At 39.3% G+C, this 18717-nt stretch overlaps 2 protein-coding genes across 17 annotated transcripts in view; one reads left to right on the forward strand and one right to left on the reverse strand.

Annotated features, from left to right (window-relative positions):
• Positions 1 to 5647: 5647 nt before the first annotated feature.
• On the forward strand, positions 5648 to 10403 carry LOC309592717 (general transcription factor IIE subunit 1-like; the record flags this gene model as incomplete). Of its 2 annotated transcripts, XM_082316462.1 has the most annotated exons (5): positions 5648 to 6490; positions 7880 to 8081; positions 8607 to 8830; positions 9236 to 9484; positions 10263 to 10403. In XM_082316462.1, the coding sequence occupies exons 1-5, from the start codon at positions 6043 to 6045 to the stop codon at positions 10280 to 10282; spliced, it is 1143 nt and encodes a 380-aa protein (XP_082172588.1). In that variant the 5' UTR covers positions 5648 to 6042. The 2 variants fall into 2 exon arrangements, with proteins under 2 accessions (XP_082172588.1, XP_082172587.1); XM_082316461.1 differs by lacking the exon at positions 10263 to 10403 and having other exon boundaries at positions 9236 to 9627.
• PCM1 (pericentriolar material 1) overlaps positions 6080 to 18717 on the reverse strand; it is a 50547-nt gene continuing 37909 nt past the window's right edge. For 13 of the 15 annotated variants that reach the window (XM_082316454.1, XM_082316451.1, XM_082316452.1 and 10 more), the window contains 11 exons: positions 17512 to 17650; positions 16619 to 16767; positions 15583 to 15658; positions 14312 to 14562; positions 13999 to 14091; positions 13757 to 13880; positions 12384 to 12540; positions 8286 to 8402; positions 7731 to 7840; positions 6961 to 7101; positions 6080 to 6164 (listed from right to left, as the gene is read on the reverse strand). In XM_082316454.1, the coding sequence (XP_082172580.1) occupies positions 12515 to 12540; positions 13757 to 13880; positions 13999 to 14091; positions 14312 to 14562; positions 15583 to 15658; positions 16619 to 16767; positions 17512 to 17650 (858 nt within the window). In that variant the 3' untranslated portion in view covers positions 6080 to 6164; positions 6961 to 7101; positions 7731 to 7840; positions 8286 to 8402; positions 12384 to 12514. Of the gene's footprint in view, positions 6165 to 6960; positions 7102 to 7730; positions 7841 to 8285; positions 8403 to 11334; positions 12541 to 13756; positions 13881 to 13998; positions 14092 to 14204; positions 14563 to 15582; positions 15659 to 16618; positions 16768 to 17511; positions 17651 to 18717 lie in introns of those variants that run through there. The other 2 variants (XM_082316456.1, XM_082316448.1) reach the window with 2 other exon arrangements.

Here is an 18717-nt window from a genome sequence, read left to right on the forward strand (position 1 = left end):
TGAATAACAGCGCTGAGGCTACACAGCACCTTCCCTGGGCAAAACACTCGGCGAGGAAACCCACAGGTATTATTCATTAGAAACATTTCCCACAGACTAAACCCAACAGGTACCAGCAAGTAGTCTTGCTCTTTTGCATTTTCTAGTTTAACACGACAACAGAGGAGCATACTCAAGAACCACTATATGGAATGAGGTATATCAGCTTAATTTTACCTGTGTGAACATTTTAAATTTGCAGTTGAAGGTTTATGCCAATTATACTTCTCAGTTGTGGGTATCTGCCAAATAGTTTCTTATTTAATGGAACAAAAAAGAGTAGTAGCAGGGTTTTTCCCAGCATAAGACATGAAAACAATCCCTGCTGCTATAAATCACAAGCAAGAGCAGAGCTAATCTCAGGGATTTTTTATAGTCACCTGTTCCTGAAGTTTCTAAACTGCAGTCTCAAATCTTTTAAGTATTTTGAAATCTAAATTCTTGCTACAGCTACTAAAACATGAGGTTTGCTTTCTGGTATTGAATATTTCTCAGAGGCACTACCTTCTGTAGTGACATTTACAGATGCTGATCCCACAACCTGTCCTATGCAGGCAAGCTCCCGCACCTTTGGGGCTCTCTTACCGGACCCGTGTGCCAGGTAAGTTGGAAAGTCAAGAGTTCCAGCAGCAAACGGCAGTAACGAAAGCACAATACATGCTGCGACACGTACCGAGAGGACCTAAGTCACATCACTATAAAACACCAGCCTCCGCTGTGCATATATAAAAAAACACGTGAAAGACACATGGATTTGAGACGGAATACAGTCATTGCAATCCTAATAGAGTTCAGCATTTTAACCCTGGACTGTACAGTGTCTGGCAACCTGATTTCAATGGTGTTTTTGAACACAGATGTTTAACCCATAAAAAGAAATAATAGTATTCATAACTTTATCTTCCAGAGAAATACAATGAAAAATTGCTTTCTGTTTCTTTTCGAAAACATAAACCACCTAAAAAGATCAGTAAGTAAAACCACAAAAACTAGTAAACATATTAATTCCAGCTTTTTTCTTTGCAAGATACTCAAGCTTCCAGGTTTGTTTGGTTATGAAAGCTTCTAAACACAAATTATATAAATTACCTATACTAAATATTTGGTTTGCAACAACAACAACAGAGTTAATTATTATGTTACTTTTAGTCTTCTAAAGTCATGCTAATGGGAACACTAATCAAAGATTGCAATCACTTACATTTTCAGTCTTTGCCTGTTGTAGGTGGATTTCATTGAGCAATAAGATTTATAACTTTATCGTGATGCAATGTGTATAAGGCTGAATTCATTCAGTTGCTAATGAAATGTGATTTGGGACTCTCTTGCTCCAGCTGGGTGATAATTAGGGCTTATCCCAGATAGGTCTAGGAAAAGGCTGGGAAATACTTAAGCTTGTTTTGCAGTTACTTTAAGCTTTTAGGAAAGGAGCGATTCTTCTACAGTATCAGCCTGAAGATTTCTGCCTATACAAGAGAGGTAATGATAAGGTTTTTAATCTATTTGCAAATGATATGGTTATATTAAGTCTGACAAAAGACTGCTTTAATAAATCTTTCTGGTTTGGTGTCTTTTAAAGTGCAAGATGGGTAGTTTGCCTTCTCAGGCAGCTCAAGTGAAATGTTAATTAAGCAACTGGCTTCAGAGAAACCTTGCAGAACTTGCTCTATATGATGCCTGTTAACTTGAAATCCTGCTTTTGATAGTTGCCTGCCTACGCAACAAGCAACTCTGTGTAGGGTTCCCAAAGCAAAAAGAGGATCCTAAAAGTAGTTCCTGCTTACGGGGAAACCAAAGCATTGCATTTCTCTCTCCTTGATGAAGATTATAATGGCTTCACATTAACTATAAGCAGAAAGGCCTCTCAGGCATTTAAGTTACTAAATAACCCTAAAAATAATCAATGTAATAAGAAGGTAGCCCCCACCCTCATAAAAATAAGTACTTTAAAAGCAGCTAATGTTAGAAGCTAGACTATGACTTGTAAGATATCTCGTCCATACATGCTATCGGCTAGAAAAAAAGAAAAAAAAAAACAAACTACGAGTAACAAAATACCTGTCTCCTTAATGCAAACGGTAGCTCAGCTGCAGAGCAGATTCCTGTTTAAAGCCCTTCTCTTTTGCAGGGAGCTGCTCCTCTTCCTCCCCCTTTCCTTGATAAGGGTGGTCTCAGGCTCCTCTTAAAGGAGAACTGCTGCCTGTGAACTGAAAACTACGTAACAGCTTTTAAAAATCAGTAGTTTTCTTGAATTGTGAGACTTCAGATTTGGTGATTAGAAGCTGGAGAGATTTTTCAAAATGGACTGGAAAAATACAACCTCAAATATACCAAAGCACTGCAGAGAAAGCTCCCCCCCCCCCCCCCCCTTTGATTTTATGTAGTTTTTACTATAAAATACATACAGTTTTGGTTCTTTTGCAGCTTAAAGGAACACTTCTAGAGGGGTTTGTATTTTCCATGAATGTTCTTTATTCGGGGTAAATTCAGCCATTTTCGTGAAAGAAAGCCATTTCCTTTTACATTGAATCAAAGCTTTGCGTATCTAAATTTCCACTGCAAATGGATGGTGGGTTCTATGGATTTGTTGTTGAAAAAAGCTTTTCGCTCTTCTCCCAGTACATATTCATGGTATTTACACTATATGTGTATGTGGGGGGGGGGTTCCCTTGCGTGGGTGTGGTGGTTTTTTTGTGGGTGCTTTTTGGGTGTGGGGTTTTGGTGGTTTTTTTTTTTTTTCTTTCCCTGAGTAGCTTACATGGTTGTAAGACTCTGGAGCTGAAGAGCTTCTACCATCAAGGTACTTGGGAGCACTTCAGCGCAGTCCAGACTTCCTAGCCCTTCAGAGTACTGCTTGCTTTATGCAAGCCTGGGAGAAGGAGTCATCCAGAGAACTGATAGGTCAGCAAACCTCAAGCTTACAGTTCAGGTCCTGCTTCTTCCTTAATGATGTTATCTACTTATCACGCTCCCCTTGAAATTATTTCATTCTCTATTTGACTTAGGGTAAGAAAAAACAGTCATGAGACCTGCTCCTAATAAAAGTCCTTTAAGTGTCAGGGTTCGGCTCCCATGAGCCAAGGACTAGATGCAGAAGTAGTTTTGTTCTTTTTTTAATAGTGCCACAATCCAGCTGGCATTCGTATGAAACTCATGCACACAGAGGGCACCTGAGCCCTTTCTGAGATGCTAGCCCAGAGTGATGCACGTGACTGGTACCGTATCCCATACAGATGCTGGGGCTGCTCCTAGCACTCCTCAGTGGGGCTGGACCGGGTTAGAGAAATACGTGATGGCTGCTTTCCTGGGGCCTGTACCGGAGGCTACGGTGCCTCCCTTCTATGGGCTACTTGTCCACAGTGTAGATGGACAAGGCTCAGTGCTCTGCAGAGCCTGAGGAGACTCGAAGCCATGCTCCTGATCTCTGGAGCTGGGGCTGGCTGAGGACACCGTCCATCCTTCCCTCCTGCTGAGTATAAGCCACTGCACAGAAACAAATTCCAAGTTTGTGAGGCCAGAAAGAGGAAGAAAGATGATTCCTTAGCGCAAGTTAGTGTATTTTTGTGTGGAAGAAGTCTGATGTTTGTCTGTGCTCCAGAAATCTTGTGGTTTATGCTCAGGTGCCCCTGGGGCTAAAACACTGGAGAGTAGGTGTGGGAATCCAGCCCATAGCCCTCGGTCAAAAGCAGTAAATCTAAGTTGTCCTGCACGCTGCTAGCTTCTCTGCTCTCTGAAGCTTCTTGGGTATTCGCAATATATAGATCGTCTCCTCTGCATGCTCTTATCCTGACTTCAAAGGAAAGCCTACTCAGCTCTCAGAGCAAAGAGCCCTTGCTGCAGATGGGGAAAGGAAAGCTGCCTGCTGGGTGCAACTGGGGCATGAACGTGGTTGCGTGGCTCACGGATAGCCACCGTGCTCACGAACTTGTTATCCAATAGGTCTGCATATGGTTTTATCTGGCACAAAATGCACTGGCAACTTGAGGTAGCTCATCCATCCAGGAAAGAGGTGGAGAAGGGATTGCAGTCAAAAAGATTTTATTAAACATTTATTCTCTTTTCAGCAGATGGAGTTCCTGACTTTTGGCTAGAGTATGCCCCTCTCCCACCACATCCACAGGCGCGTGCGCAGACAGCGTGTCTACACTTGCTAGGGTTTGACTGGCAGCAAGAACAGGATTTAGCTTGTGAGAGACTTTGTTGAACACAAGCTCAAGGTCCTGTGCTTTCCTGCCTGGGGAAGGGAATATTGTCTGTCTAGTCAGGCGATGAGCTACGCTGCCCCGCTAACACATGACAGTCAGGAGCACTGCTGAGTTAAGCCTCTTTTGGGAATGAGGGCAAAGGAAAAGTGAAAGAATAATAATAATAAAAAAATTGCTTCTTCCTCCAAGCTTTTGTGAAAAATCATAGAAATACTCTTCTTACAGTCAGAGGAGGACTGTCAAGGAACTGCCTGACATTCCCAAAGCTTCTCTCCTTACTGTGGTTAAATTTAACTCTCTTGGAACAGAATAGTTTAGGTTGGACGGGACCTCTGGAGGTCATCTGGTCCAACCCTTGCTCATCGCACAACTAATCTCAAAGCAAGGTCGGGTTGCTCAGCCTCTTGTCCACTTGAAGTACAGAGACTTGACCTCCTCCCTGGGCAGCCTATTCCAGTGTTCCCCCACTCTTGCTGTGGGACAGTTAGGTCAGTGTGGTGCTATTGCCTTCGGGGTTTCCAGCCTCAGACCAGCAGGTTTACATTTGGTTTAGGCTAACCAAAAGGCAGTGCTTCCCCTGTGAGATGCAAATTTAATTACGGCTCAACTACTAGGCTACTGCACATAGGTTTTGTTTGTTTAACTAGGATTTCTGATGAAGGTCACCTGGAAGCTCTATGTAGCAATATGCAATTACCTGGGCTTGAGCAAGGTGCCCCTCCGCAGTGGGTGCCAATGCACCATGTCGTAACATGCCACCCCATCACCCGCCCACCTTCAGATGCACTGGCTACACCAGCACTATTTGGCTGCACGTGGCATGGCTCTCTGCAAAGCAATCTGGCCAGAGGATGTGGTATCAAATATTACTGTAGGATTTTAACATGCCTCAAAGAAAGGAATTGGGATGTGGCTTTACTGAAACATACCGCAATCTTTTTCTTCTCCTGCTACTACTTACAAATAAGAAACAGGACAGTTGGACTGATTAAAATTAGTTACATTCTAGTTAATGGATTAGGAATTCATTGTTGCCAGAAGCCCTATTTCTACAGGGGAGAAGAGTACTCAGGAGGAAAATGTTCTGCTGCAAATGTTCCCTGGTGATTTAGCGTGGTGGAACAAGCAGGCACCGCCCCAAACACCCTGTGTTGAGTGAGAACAGCACCAGACAAGATGGAGCACCCTGTGCCCCAGCTTTGCTAGGCCTTTGTCTGACCGCAGCAGCCAGCAGAAAAATCACAGAGAGCAAGCTAAAAGGCGCTCAAACACCCCTTGTGGCTTTGCCACAAAGGGAGATAGAGGCTCATCTATTTCTTATATTGTTATGAATTAAGCTTAATATTTCTTGCCCAGCTTGTGTCCTGAGCTTTACTTCTGAAGGCATATAGTCTTCACTTCAGATCTTCCTTGGCTGGCTGTGAATGAAAACAGATACTTCAGGCAGACCTAGACATGCAAGTTAACTCTGCTGTCTTCTGTAAAGAGGATTATTATGAACTTTCTGTAACCTATTTTCCTAGATGTCTTCTGTGGGTTTTTACACAAGAGGACATGAATGTTTCAGGTGTAATCATCGTACCTGAAGATTAGGTAATCGTTGATACCTATCAATACCTTCCCCGTCCCCAGGTGCAGGTTAAGGATTTTACATTATTCAGTGAAGACTCGCGGAAGTGCAGCCCAGCAAATGACCTGCTTTGTACCTGCCTGTGAGCTCTAAGAAAGGTTCACCACAGCTCACCTCCCTTCTGTTTGCTGTACAGCACTTCTCTTTCCGACAGTGGTTTGGCTCCCGATGGAAGAGCAAAACGTTATCACAGAGGTCCCGGCAGCCCTAAAGCGCCTGGCCAAATATATAGTGCGTGGTTTCTATGGAGTAGAGTACTCCCTGGCCTTCGATGTCCTGATCCGCTACCCCTGTGTGAAAGAGGATGACTTGTTACTGTTGCTCAAGTATGAACGTAAACAACTGCGTACTATCCTCAACACGCTCAAGGCAGACAAATTTGTGAAGCTGCGTATGCGAGTTGAAACAGGGCCTAACGGGAAGAGCACAAGGCACAATTACTATTACATCAATTACAAGGTGCTGGTGGATGTGATAAAGTACAAACTGGATCACATACGCCGGAAAATAGAAGCGGATGAGCGGGATTCAACTACCAGGTCCTCTTTTAAATGTCCATCTTGCTCCAGCACTTACACGGACCTGGAAGTCAATCAGCTCTTTGATGTATTTACAGGTAAGTTGCTTATTTGCTCTTATCTTAAAGAATAACTCTGATTGATAGCACAAAATTGGCTCCTGTGCGAACTTTGCAATAAAAGCATATTTGCTAGGATATACTTCTTGTTTGCTGGTGGACAAGAGCCTGGGACAGAAGAAGCTGGGAGGTGAGGGTAAGAGAAAAAGCTGTCTCTATAGAACAGGCCAAGCAAGAGGAAGAATAATCTTGAATATAGGAGCTAGGGTTGGGAATCGGCTTCAGGCCTCAGTTTTGCTACAAACGCTTAGCTCTCTTATTATTAAGATTACTCATCCAAGTCTTAAGATTACTCATCCAAGTCTTGTGAGTCCCACTTCCTCATATGGAAATGAGAATAGAGTACTCCTTTTACCCTGTTTTGCATTTGTTAGTTAATCTATTTGTGTGTTCAAGTCTTCTGATGGAAGACTTGGACAAGGTGGATAAAGCTGTTTGCAGCCACCTACTGTAACAAGCATACTGCAGCTCAGCAGCAGGAGAGGCGTTCTGTCACTCCTGTGCTGGGAACAGGGACGTCCAGGCTCCTCCCAGGGCACCACGACACATCCACAGCAGAAGTGGCATCAGAGCTTGCAGGTTTCTCTCCTCTATAAATCAAAATAACTAAATATAGAGTACTCTTTCAAAATCAGTTAAAATGACATCATATTGCAAGACATTACTCTAAGCGCAGCTACTGTGTTAACATCTGGCTCATGGTGCCTGCAAAGGATGCCAGAGCCAGCGAGAAAGAACTTTATGTGACTAACTTGAAATATCAGAGGTGAAGTTAGCGTACTGTCAGCTAGCAAAAATCACCCCTTGTTCTAAATGGAGGGACTTTGTCAAGTTACTGAAAGTGCAAACCTTGAGGCTGGTGAGATATTTTGATAGAATATGCTTTGGTTTTGGTTTGGTTTTTTGCTTAAGACATAGATATAGGTTTTTAGCATATGCTTTGACTCTAAATGAGTCTTTTTGAACTTTAGAAGTCTGCACAACTAAAACCAGATGCTATTTATGTTTGCAAATATCTTTTTTCCTTACATTACGAAATAAGAAACAGATGAGATCAGAGCAGAAAAAAACAAACCTATCTGATGATATTTTATATCTAGCCAACTTAACTTTTTCCCCCCCAATATAGACATTTGTCTCTTGCATAGCAAGTGTGTGAATATCAGTCCTTCTCAAAAAAAACCCAAACAAACAAACAAAAAAAACCAAACAAACTTGCCTTTTAACTTGAGTTCCCCTAGTTAATGTCAACAAGTGGATGAAATTCAGTGAAGTCATAATTGTCCAGGCTGTGGATTTCTTAACAAGGTGCCGCTGATCTTTTGCATCCTACAAACATGAGAATTTCCAATTTGGATAATGTTGCAGAGACTTTCCGCTGCACTTACTGCAACACTGAAGTAGAGGAAGATGCCTCAGCGCTCCCTAAGCGCGACGCCCGAACCCTCCTAGCAAAATTCAACGAGCAGATTGAACCTATCTTTGTGCTACTGCGTGAAACCGAAGATATTCTTCTGCCATATGACTTGCTGGAGCCTCAGCCAACAGAAATACCAGAATTATCAGAAAGGTATAAACATAACCCTAGAACTTCTGATCAATACAAAACTCCCCAACAACTTCCCAGTTGTAAAATCTTCGAAATACTGAACTTGCAGCCAACTTTCTACTCCATTCTGCTTTGTTCAGTACCGTCAGCTGCTTAATGAAGAAGCCTGTAACAGCTAAGGCATTCTAAATTATTGCTATGCATTTATAGTTTTATTTTTGTTACCTTTTTTATTTTAAGAAGTAATTCGTTGTCCAGACTTCTCCTTCAGCTAATGTTCATAGTACTTTCTGTGAGGAAGTAACGTTTCTCTGTTGGCGTGCTTCATCCAGAGATGTGCTACTGAAGAGACCATGCAAAAATCAATGGTTCAGAATCACTTGCCTCTGAGATGAGGTAATGGGGAATGAAAATTGTTTTAATGTAAAGCACTTGTTAAAGCTAACCTGCTGATAAAACATGCTTTTTTTGTCTGTCTTTTTGAATGGGAACGGGGGAGTTCTTGCCTGAATTTAACCTGTCCAAAATGGGTGACATTTCATTCAGCTATGATCAGAAAGTGGGTTCAAGTGTGCTGGAATCCCGCAGCCGACCTGAAAAATGGGCCAACAGAAGTTCCTCCTCTGGCAATATGTACACCCAAAACTTGGTTATTGATGTCCAAGACTCTGAGCCCAAGAAGAAAACAAGAGAAAAAGCCACTAAAGAGCAACCTGTCTGGATGTCACAGAGCACCGTAGAAGGAGCAACAACAGCCACCAATAGTGTTGGTAAGTTTTAAGCATTGGCAAATACTTAACTTTAGCAGCCTTACTGCATTTAAATACAGCTTTCCTACTGAAAATGTAGTGAGCTTGGTTTAGAATAGAGAGTAATGCTTCAGTTCTGCACCAGTGACTATCACATCTTAGTTTCTAAAAACTAGTCTTTAGACTGACTTAGGCAGTATTGCTTAAGCCAGAGGTCAGGTACCAGGTCCTGAAATTTCTGCCTCTAAGTGTGCGGTAACATTAGTGCTAATCTTTAAAGTGGAAAGTTCTTGGAAACGCCTGCACTTTCAAGAGAATTCTAAAGTGTGGGTAAAAAAGATCCAGAGTAGAAAAAAATCACTTATGTAGGATGCCTGTGGTAACTGTAAACTATTGACACTTCTAACATTTAGTATTGTGTATTAGGAGTAAATGCTTCTGAAGAAACTGAAGAAAGTGTTAAAGAAACTGTCACTGATAATGAAATCATCAAGACTCTCCTGATCCATGAATCCAAGTCATCGTCTAGCACAGACCAGGCTCCTGTTGTCAAAAGCAAACTACCTGAATCAGGCAGTGATACTAGCGAGTCTGAAGAAGATGCCAAGCGCTCAAGAGCGGGAATGAAAGTAGCAGGCAGCAACTTCGAACAAGAGGAGGAACAGGAAACGCAAGGTCCTATTTTAATGGTAGCCGGTCAGCCTCATTCATATGGTGAAGTCAGTGAAAATCCAGAGCTTGTGTCTCTCATGACAAATGAAGAGAGAGCAGCTTATATAAAAGTAGGACAAGAAATGTTCCAGTCTGTCTTTGAATAAATACTACTGTGTGAATATGCAAGCCTGTATAGAATGGGTGAGGGCTTCTTTTGAGATAAGACAGTTTATGAGGTTTCACTTATGTTTTTCAAAGTTTACCACTGAAGGGTTAAGTTTCCTTTGAACTCCTTGCTGTTATGCAAGATAGTAATCCTGTAGTAGGTAACTAACTACAGTTCAAAATACTAGCACTGCAGCAAAAGCAACCCAAAGTTAATATGGGTTTTCTATTGTCTTAATGCTTAGACTTTGTGAACGCTGTACTTAGTTTTGGAGTGGGAATCATTTCAAGTTACAATGGGATATAATGATCTGAGTAAAATAAAGTTTCAAAAGCAATGTTGTAATCTATTGTAAGAAATCAACTATTCCACCTTCCTCCCAGAACTAGCAGATATTTCCAGTAGTGAAAGTGAGTCAAACTACACTGTGATTCGGTTTCACTCCATACCGCTGTGTTCTAGTGTTAGGTCATTCACTACACAACATTAACAGACAGGTCTTGCACAGCAACATCCCTCTAAGGGAAAACCTGTTACTAAATTGTGTTAATTATAGAAGGGAACCAGCTATGGCCTCTTAACTGATCATCGTAAAAATAATTATCTGAATTCTTTGTACTCATTGCTCTACAGAACTGTCTCTGAAAGGATGAACTGTGCAATGAATGGATATGGGACAGAAAAATATAACATTCATTTAGGTCCAGAGTGGTAAGGAAGGAAGCAATGTATCAAGCAGATTTCTCATTCACACGTTCTCCTGTAATCATTTTAAGCAAGATCTTCTCTACTACCATTGAAAAACACATTCTACTTGAACTGAACTATGTATGAGCAGAAGGACTGGCATTAAGAGTATAAGATATAGCTTAAATTCTTCAGCAATTCTACTACCTGAGCAATGGATAATGAAAGCAGACTACAAGGGCACAAACTGAAACACAGGAGGTTCCCTCTGACTGTTAGGAAACACCACTTTTACTGCAAGGGTGACTGAGCACTGGCACAGGTCGCCCAGAGAGGCTCCCACATTGGAGATGATTATCAAAAGCCTCCTAGGCAACCAGCTCTGCGTGGCCCTGCTTGAGCAGGGGGTTTGGACAAGATGACTTCCAGCAGTCTCAACCTCAACCACTCTGTGATTCCCTGAAGAAAAGGTAGAGAAAAAGTAAGACAAAAAAACCATCCCCCCACCCTTTCAATGCATTGTTCATACACACTGTTCAAGGAATGGTGTGTGCTCATGATATTTGAGCTTAGAGTTTAATGATTTACTGCATAAACTAGATTTGTCTCAAATACGCACAAATCATCTTGGTCTACTTTATGAAAATGTCCTCTTTTAGGTCTACTGAATGATTCTTGTGTCAAGTTAGTGATTAAAAGCTTTCATTTTGTTTCATTTTCACAGGTCTGCCTCTGTCACAACATCTTTCCTCTGTCCTCAAAATTTTAAAGTTTTTTCCTGCATGCAGTATCACCATGGGTTTAAAGCCCGCACAGTAACTAACCTGTCTTCAAACCTTTTAATATACTTTTGCCTTTACAATCATACCTCTCATCTCCCATCTACCATTTCAAAATTCACTCATAAAACCTGGAGAGACTCAACACAAACTAAAACAACAACAACAACAACAACAACAACAAAGAAATCACAGTGGAATTGCACTCTCATTTTATTTGAACTTCAGGCATATTTAGGCTTCACTGTCGCTAGCCTGTCTCCCACAGCATATAGCCATATTATTACACTAACCCCAAACAGAAGACAATCCCAAATTTAAGATGGCCACTGCTTTTTTAACTAACTACTTCGAGAAAAGCCTTGTCTTTAAGGTAAGCAGACCTCTATAATGCAGCAGATATGCCGAATAAGCTATTTCTAGCTCAACTTTATGACTTACTGTTATTAGCAACTCTGATCTGAAAGAGTAAAGAAAATTTTTGTTCTGGTTCAAGTTGTCTAATCTACTTTTCTACAATCCTAATTCTGCCTTTGCCACGAGACTTCATTAGGTGCTGACTTTAACTGTTTTTTTTTAAACATTAACTTGAATTTCCTAAATTTCTTCCTTTCTATGTGAAAATTCTTCACAAAGTCAAATACTTCTATAGGCTTTCAACTGCAGCAATTTTAAGTGTTACATGTGAAAGAATACTGAAATTTTCAGATGATAGGTTTATCCCTTTGCACATTGAAAGTGCAAAACAGAAAATGCAGAAAAATACAGATGGTTTCTGCAGTTAACTACAAAATCAGAGTATTTACTTCACCTCAGATAAATGTACTGATAGAAATGAATTCCACAGGCCCTGAACACAAACTTTTTTTTTTTTCAGACCAGCTACACATAGGCTATAAAGGCAACATGTAATTATGTACTGTGTCTATACCTCATATTTGTAGAGGATGGAGAAACTTAGCGGGACCAGAGTCTCTAGTCCCAGGAAAGTTAGCAGTGTTTCTCTGAAGAGGAGTAACAAACTGCTACAAGCATGCCAACACTTAAAGTCAGTTAACTTCCAACAACAAACTCTGCATACCATTTTGTAAGCCAGAGGAAAATTTTTCAAAAGACAATTTTACAGACAAGTCCAAACTTTATTTAAAACTACAATTTTAAAATTACTAAACGAGTCACAATAAAAAATAAGAAAAGATTAAGACAGAAAAAATACAGTGCAGCAAAACTGAATAGAAGAGGATTCAGTTCCAGCTGTTCAAACTGCCACAGGCAGAAATTAGCATACCTATCCTAAGAGGCAGTGTGTCAAAAATTTTACATTTTTATACACTTCCAGAATTCTGGGAAATTAGTGCTGATCTTCCATATGCATTTGTATACATGGAGTTTATAAATGCAGATATCTTCAGGTTATTCTCATGCACTTTGAGCTCCAAAAGTTTCTGTAAAATAAAAGTATACTCATTATTGTCTAACAGCTACAAGGCATCAAACAGTTCTTGACCACATTTCAACTCCTTGTAAGCACCCATTAAAGAACCTCAATGAAATATTTCATCCTTTTTTTCACAAGCATTTTGAGCCACGGCTTACTTGAACAGCTACAGCCATCCCCCATACACAGATGAAGAATGGCTTAGTTGCTAGCTACCAATTTTGTGTGGCATGGCATTCTTAGCCACTGGTCCCACACCAGGCATATGCATCAGTATTCACCAAACTGACAGGACAGACTTCTGCTAGCAGAGCTAGGACAGGCGGAATGGGGATGGGCAGTGAAAGAAATGGAAGGGAAGAAGCACCTTCCTTCACCCTATTCTGGAAAGGCCTATGCTGTCACTACAGCTGCATTAGAAAAAAGCATTTTCATCAGCTTATACTGTTTGAGGAATTGGAACTAGCTACACTAGCAGAAAACTACCACCATCAGAATACCCAGTTCATGCATTTATATATGTCACTACTATATCCTCCACTAGAGAACTACAAGCCCGACAATAGAACAGAAGCCTCTAATGCCATAACTTGTGTCACAATGTCAACATATTAAAAAAAGTTTCTTTGATCTGCATTACCACTAAGCTTTTGTAGCTGCATAAATACTGTCTCATGAAAGTGACAAATCTTTATTGCTGTCATACACACTGAAAGTTTTTTCTGCCTCATGGTATGCTTCCTATGAAAAATAATTTTCTTTTCCCTGAAGAGATTTATTACTATTCTGAAAAGTCTCTGGAACTTTTCCATTACAAAACCACTTAGCAGTCTGTCAGCAAATTATATTGAGCATTATTAAATCAGATAACAGCAATTAGAATTTACAATATTATTACACTCAAGCTTGTGTAACAAGAAACAGAAATACCATCCCATTTTAGTAAGGTTCAAAACCATTAAGTTATAACATGCATTTTATGTGTGTTAATTTTTATGACTTTATTAGCCACAGAATCTAACACAAGTATACAGAAGAGGCATGGAAGGCAAAAATCCCTTCATATCAATACATCATTTTCAAATGCACGATAACAAAAAAGGATATTCTTTCAGCACCAGAATAACTGCTTACTTCAATCAGTGATAACAAGATATTTAAGCTCTAGGCCATTCCAAAGTGTTTTCCCAATAGGTGTAGAGGATTCAGAAAATAATCTTTACCAGGTTCTTTCAAAGTCTGGGCATCTCCCACTAATTCTTGATCTTGAGCTCCACCTCCATCCAGTAATTCATCAGACAAACTGTTGGTTTGGGCTTCTGTTGCCATTTTCTTCATTAAATCTGCCTTTGTAACAGATAAAGCAAAACTCAAAATTCTGGATAGTTTTTATTGCTGTCTAGATAATTAAGACATTTAGGGTGTGCACTTCTAAACAACCACCCTGCAAACAAGAGCAAAATACCTCTGAATATACTGCAAGTTTAAGGGGCAAGTCTTCAACTTTTACAAAGTCATCTTCATCAGATTTTTGACTTACATTTCCAGAACCGGCTTCCTGTTAATAAAAATAGTGACATTTAAGGGAGTGGTGCTACTTTGTTTTATTTTCACTCCAAAACTAGATTTTTGACTATTATAATGAAGTACATCAAAAAACAATGCTCATACCAAATTTGCAGACGCAAACTGAACAAGACTGGAAACCAGAAATAACACTGAAATAGGAAAAAAGCTTCTCACTTCTCTTAGATGCATCTTAACTGAAATATACGCACATATTCATTCACTAACACTGGTGACTCCGTATCGGGGCTGCCAGCCATGGAGCTTTCAGAACTTGCAGCAGATTTGTTTCCTACACATGTCGTATCTAGTGTTTGAGTTTCATTTACTGGTAAAGATGAGCTTGATTCTTCTGTTTTCATATTGGCTGTTATAAAGGATTCTGGGGTACTGACTGTTAAAGGTGCTGTATTCTCCATGACATTGAGGTAATGAGGCAAAATCGTAGCCACATCTTCTTCACCTAAAACCACAAAACTGCATTTTAACTAGGTAGAGATAGTAAAAGATTCTAGGCATAGAGAAATTGCAGATTATTACTATTTTTACAAATTATGATCCAAAGCTACAAATGAGAAATGAAAATGAATTATAGTCTCTCAGATCAACACAAAGATGACTGCAATAAAACATCAGTTATTTGTACACTCACACTTCAGTATCAGCAATTATCACAAGACAGTATGTGACAAAGACTTCTGACTAGATACAGCTTTTTAAAAAAATAAATAAAAACAAACCCACACCAAAACCTTCCAGAACTATATGACCTACTGTAAAATATTCATTCTAGGTATAAGGAGATATAATACAGAACAATAAATTCCTTAACGTTTTGCCACATTCTTGTTGCAACGCAGGATCTACTCAAATACTGCTTTTAGTCTACAAAAAAAGACAAAGAACAAAAACCTGTATTTGCAACAGAAAAACACAGGAAAAGAAGGTGGTAACGTGAGTTAGATTAGAAGTAACGTTCATACCACCCAGTAGTGTTTCTGTCTTTTGACAGAAAATGTTTTCTCAGTTCTTAATCAGTAACAACGCCATATTACTCAGAGAAATAAATCTTTAAAATATAAAGTGATTTCAATTGCTAGTAAATCGTAATAGCAGAAAAAGCAAGTACTAGACAAATCTAAACATCAAAATACTGTAACAAAAAAATTAACTCTGCTACAGTTGTGTGCCAAGGGCTGCAACAATCAACTGAAATTCATGCTACTGTCAAGCATCAAAACCACATCTACCTAGGTAAGATTATTCCAGGTCTCCTCTTTAAAAGGTTTGCTGTGTCTGTATCAACACAGATGTATCTAGTCAACTGATACGCTTCCATGAAAAAAACAGCCCAGTCAATTCTTGCAAATTTGGTCATCTTCCTCTCAATTACATAGATCAGAAGCATTGTCCAAAATAATTCTCACAGTATGCAAATTCATATAGAAGTGTTAATCTCTCAGTTACTGCATACGGGGCTTACCTTTAACATTAACAGATTCTTGTTCTGATGACAAAATCTCACTGCTTTTTGCCTTACTCAGTTCTTGGTTTGAAGTCTGTTGGGAAAGGTGAAAACGAGTTAGAACAAATTCTACTAATCAGCTTCATAGCTTATTGGCTAACTTACTCTTTGTTGCTAACTGGAAACACCCTGTATACTTGCTCCATGTTTTTGTCTTTTCACTGGTTTGAAATAAAGACAGCAAGTTCTCTCTAATCACCAGCTAGTTAACAACACTTTAAGAAACTATTAACACTGATGTGTGCGTTTTATCTGAACGTTTCATTTTCTTTTTGCTATAGTAGTTCCCAGGTAAACTCTTTGATTCCACTGGAAAGATCTACTGTTTTAGCCTTTAAAGTAAAATGTTCCAGTTACTTCCTTGCCTAATGTTAATAGCTGTTGAGTAAACCAAAGTTTCAAAAGATTCAGAAGTCAATCTTATTTACTGAAATGTAAAGAACTGACAAGTCTCCAGAACCAGTCATGCACATCCAAATGTTTTTAAGGAAACTAACAGTGAAATGACAATAGCAGCCAATAACATTTCACCATTGTTCTAGAAAAAGTTATTATATGATAAAGAGGAAAGACAAATCAAAGGCATGCTAGAATACAAGAGCCAATGGCTTCTGCAAAGGAAAGCCCAATTAGAACTTGATGTCAGCAAACACAGAGGAAGAACCAGTTAACACTTTAAAACATGATGCTTTTTCAAAAGTTTATCTTTTCTACTGCAGCTTAACATTTTTGCTCTCTGATAGCAGATTTAAACATTAGTTTTGCCTGTGTCCATCCATCCATTTTGGCGTCAGCTATACCAATAATAAATTCAGGTGGGGAACGCTACATTTTGTATGTAGCAGCTATTGCTTTCATGTAATTTCTTGTATCATTCTCCTACTTCCATTAGCATGAAAACAGTGCAACAAGAAAAAATGAGGTACATACAAATATGTACTGAAAAGCTGTGCGCTGGCTTAGGTTTGTTCTGCATTTACAACTTTGGTGATACCTGTTCATTTTCAGTTGTTGTTTCACTGCTGGCTTGTAGTGATGTCTGCACATCAACAGGTCCTTCCTCAAATTCTATTTCTTCATCTTCGTTCTCATCTTCTCCACTGCCATAGTTAGTCAGAGCTTGGGTTTCTGCTTTTGATAAACCTGAAGGCAAATCAATGTAAAACCATCTTCATATTGGATTTACACATTGACAGAGCCTGACAGAGTAGAAGTCAGGCTGCAAAATCCAAATCCCTTTTGGGAATTTACTGCAATGATCAGTTATAACTCTTACTTCAAAACATTCTTTGAAATTAAGACACAGTGATGACTTAACTTTCAAAGATTCATATGCTCCACATAAGCTATATTACGAACAAACACCACCGTGTTGGTATGAAATATCTAAGTTATTAAACAAGTTGGTGTGAAGAATGTAAATATAAGGGAAAACAAGCCATGAATAGCTAGTGTAAGACGACAAACAGGACAAAAAATTATTAAAAAATATGCAAGCTTAAGTAGAAGCATATTAAAAAAAAAATCATCATTTAAATTAAAAACTGCATACAATTTCAGCAGCTTTCACATCATTTGGGTTAAAGGTTGAGAAAGTTAAAGTTTAGCTGAGACAGCATATGTAACTCAAACAATGAATCTGATTCTAACGTGTTTTTACAGATCTAGTGATTACAAAGAGAAAAAGCTCCTCTAATTGGAATGTTTAACCCTTGACACAATACTAGTAAATACAGTACTGGAAAACTTTCACTGGAAAAGACCTGACTAGAAAATCTGTGAGAGAAGCTGTTACATAGCAGTACTTCATGCAAATCCTGTTGTGAAATTAGTTTGTCAAAACTACAGTGAAAGCATTGAATAATGAGCTATATAGAAACCACTTACTTATTGCCACTGGACCACTTTCACTTTCCTCATCTTCCTCTTGATCAGATGCATCAGACCTAATACTTTCAGGCACTCCGTTACCATCATATATTTCCGAGTCCTGTACTTGTTGAACAGTTTCAGTCTCATCCTTGTCCTAGGAAAACAAGGAATGCTGTGCAATTTCATGTTTGTTTATCTAAAGATTAAGTTACAGTTTCTGCATCAAGGAGTCACCTTTGTTTCTCAAAAACAAAAAAATCTACAGACTAAAAAGTAATGTTTAAGTAGTCTTTAAGGCCTTGAAATGAATACTGCAAAGCTACTCCTGAAACAGAGCATCGGAACCTACTAGAAGAAATCACGCACCTTTCAGACACAGCTATCATGGACATTGTAACTGAGTATTTCATTATCTGAAAAGGTTCACACTGATCAGGATGCTAGCTTAAAAGAAAAATTCTTTAAATTAGATTTCTCATTATCAAGAGGAAGAAAGACACACCTGCATTATTACCTTCTAGCAACTTCCCTGCTTCTCTTAAATGATTTCTGGTGAAAATTAGGAATATTGCTAACTGCAGCTTCTCATTTCTTTAGCAATAGCTACTCAGCAGTTTGTCTGCTGAATGATTTGCTAAATACCTTGAGTGAGAAAATTCTGCTCAGTCTGTAGGAACCCCAACTAAAGCCCTGAGTTTGGCTCCAAATCTTGAAAGGACTCTCCTACACTACAGCAACCATAACAAGTGACGTACAACTTCCCACTTTTACTTCCAAAGCAGTGTGACAGAAGCACTAAGCCCTAGAAGAAAGCACTGACTCTATGCCCATACATGCCTACACATACGCCTATGCCCATTTAGGAAAGCATTCAACATTCTACTTAGTGCATTACCTATATCTTTCCTTTGGCTGGAAAAAGCTGAATGTTCCAGCAGAAAATAAAGAACTTCATATACAACCCCTCTCCCCAAACATAATGGTGGTTTTCAAAACAAACTTAAAGAGAAAAGGGAGAAATTTTGGGTGCTAACGTTTAATACTCAGACTCTGAGGACCTCAAATACCATAGAATCATGGAATCGTTTAGGCTGGAAAAGACCTGTGCCCCAACTCAGAACATCTGCTTTCTTAAGGTGAAAAGTAAAACAACTTATTCCATACCATTGAAAAAGAAAACATTAATTGCTAAAAATAGTTAAGCACCATCTCTATTTTCCA

Source organism: Platalea leucorodia (genome assembly GCF_965183815.1).
Source record: "Platalea leucorodia genome assembly, chromosome: 6".
NCBI lineage: Eukaryota > Metazoa > Chordata > Aves > Pelecaniformes > Threskiornithidae > Platalea > Platalea leucorodia.